This window comes from Limulus polyphemus, unplaced genomic scaffold, assembly GCF_000517525.1.
Source record: "Limulus polyphemus unplaced genomic scaffold, Limulus_polyphemus-2.1.2 Scaffold1519, whole genome shotgun sequence".
In the NCBI taxonomy this organism is placed as follows: domain Eukaryota; kingdom Metazoa; phylum Arthropoda; class Merostomata; order Xiphosura; family Limulidae; genus Limulus; species Limulus polyphemus.
In genome coordinates, this window is record NW_013667129.1 from 6,441 (window position 1) to 7,785 (window position 1,345).

The 1,345-nt window shown below is 29.8% G+C and overlaps 1 protein-coding gene across 3 annotated transcripts in view; it reads left to right on the top strand.

Annotated features, from left to right (window-relative positions):
• The window catches only part of LOC106463929 (riboflavin kinase-like), a 10,703-nt gene that overhangs the window by 5,893 nt on the left and 3,465 nt on the right, over positions 1-1,345 (top strand). For 2 of the 3 annotated variants that reach the window (XM_022391568.1, XM_022391567.1), the window contains exon 2: positions 816-890. The exons of the other annotated variant lie outside the window; for it this stretch is intronic. In XM_022391568.1, coding sequence (XP_022247276.1) covers positions 816-890 — 75 coding nt within the window. The remainder of the gene's footprint in view (positions 1-815; positions 891-1,345) is intronic. 3 annotated transcript variants of the gene reach the window in all.

Here is a 1,345-nt window from a genome sequence, read left to right on the forward strand (position 1 = left end):
CTAATTATTGTTAGGAGGAGAGAGTGGGTAGGTTTAATTTTAAGTGGATACTGCTCGGTACCGTACACTCCCGTCCGTTCGGCCGTACAGCGAGGACTTATTTCAGTAATGTGTGTGTGTGTGTATATTACTTTTTTTTTTCATAACCTACAGTAGTTATAAGCATGTGAACATTTTTAGAATTAATGCAGTTATGAATTCATTGCCATTTTTTGTTAGATTACAACATCTGTATACTTTTTTTGGAAAAAGAATTGATTTTAATAAATTTGAAAAAAATGTGTAACTTTTCTTCTGAAAGACAAAACAGAAACGTATGATTAACAGGTGCATAATTTTTAACCTGTTTTCACATAAATTAGTATGTTTTATGTTTGACAAAATTTACACTTTTTTTTTTTTTATAATAACCAGTGTTGTATTTTGTTGTTCTGTACATGTACAATTGATTGTACTTAGAAACACTGTACATTACTGTGTTTCAGATGAGGAGTTAGAATATACAGAGAGCATTTAAACAAGCTTGATATTTTACAAGGTATTAAGATGTCTTATAATATTGGTCAGATCCACTTAATCTATTTGATAAGGTAACAGTCCATTCAATTTTTTTTAGCTAGGTGCACATTTTACGTGTGTGTTCTTTATCCATTATCTTATGTCCTTGAAACCAAGGTTTCTTGCAAAGAGACTCGTATTTATTCCCAGAAGTAAGATTATTCTTACTTTAAGTGAAGTAAGAAAAAACGGGCAGTATTTTAAGATCAGTTAGTGAGAGTGAACCATGCTTAGTACGGATATTATATCACTTAAAGGCTTACCATTTTTTATTGTGGGACAAGTAATAAAGCAATTCAGAAGAGGACAAAGAGAATTGGGCTTGCCAACTGGTAAGTTTAGGTTATCAGAAAGACTGAGTTATACTACTTAGAACTGTATAAGTGATGCGCACAGGTATGAAAATACTTTTAAGACATTCTTAATACTTTTAAAGTTGAAAGTAATTCCTTGGAAAGTCTTTTTACCTTTAAGTATCCACATGGGATCCATGCGGTTCACAAATATATATAATAATGGCTCCTAATTTAATAAGTCTACAAATATATTTTTTCCTAATTGGAAATAAATGAAGAATTGTATGTTCTTTGAAAAGTTTTAACAAATTTTCCCTATTTACAATGGCTAAAACTAGTATGGGGAAACTTAAGTGAATGTAAAGATTAAGTGAGTATTTAATGGTTAAATTTATTTTCTATAGTCTTATGTTTCACCAACTAAAGAAATAAATGTTTTCTTCAAACCACCACTATATGATCCTAAATTGTAAAAAAAAAAAAAATTGGAT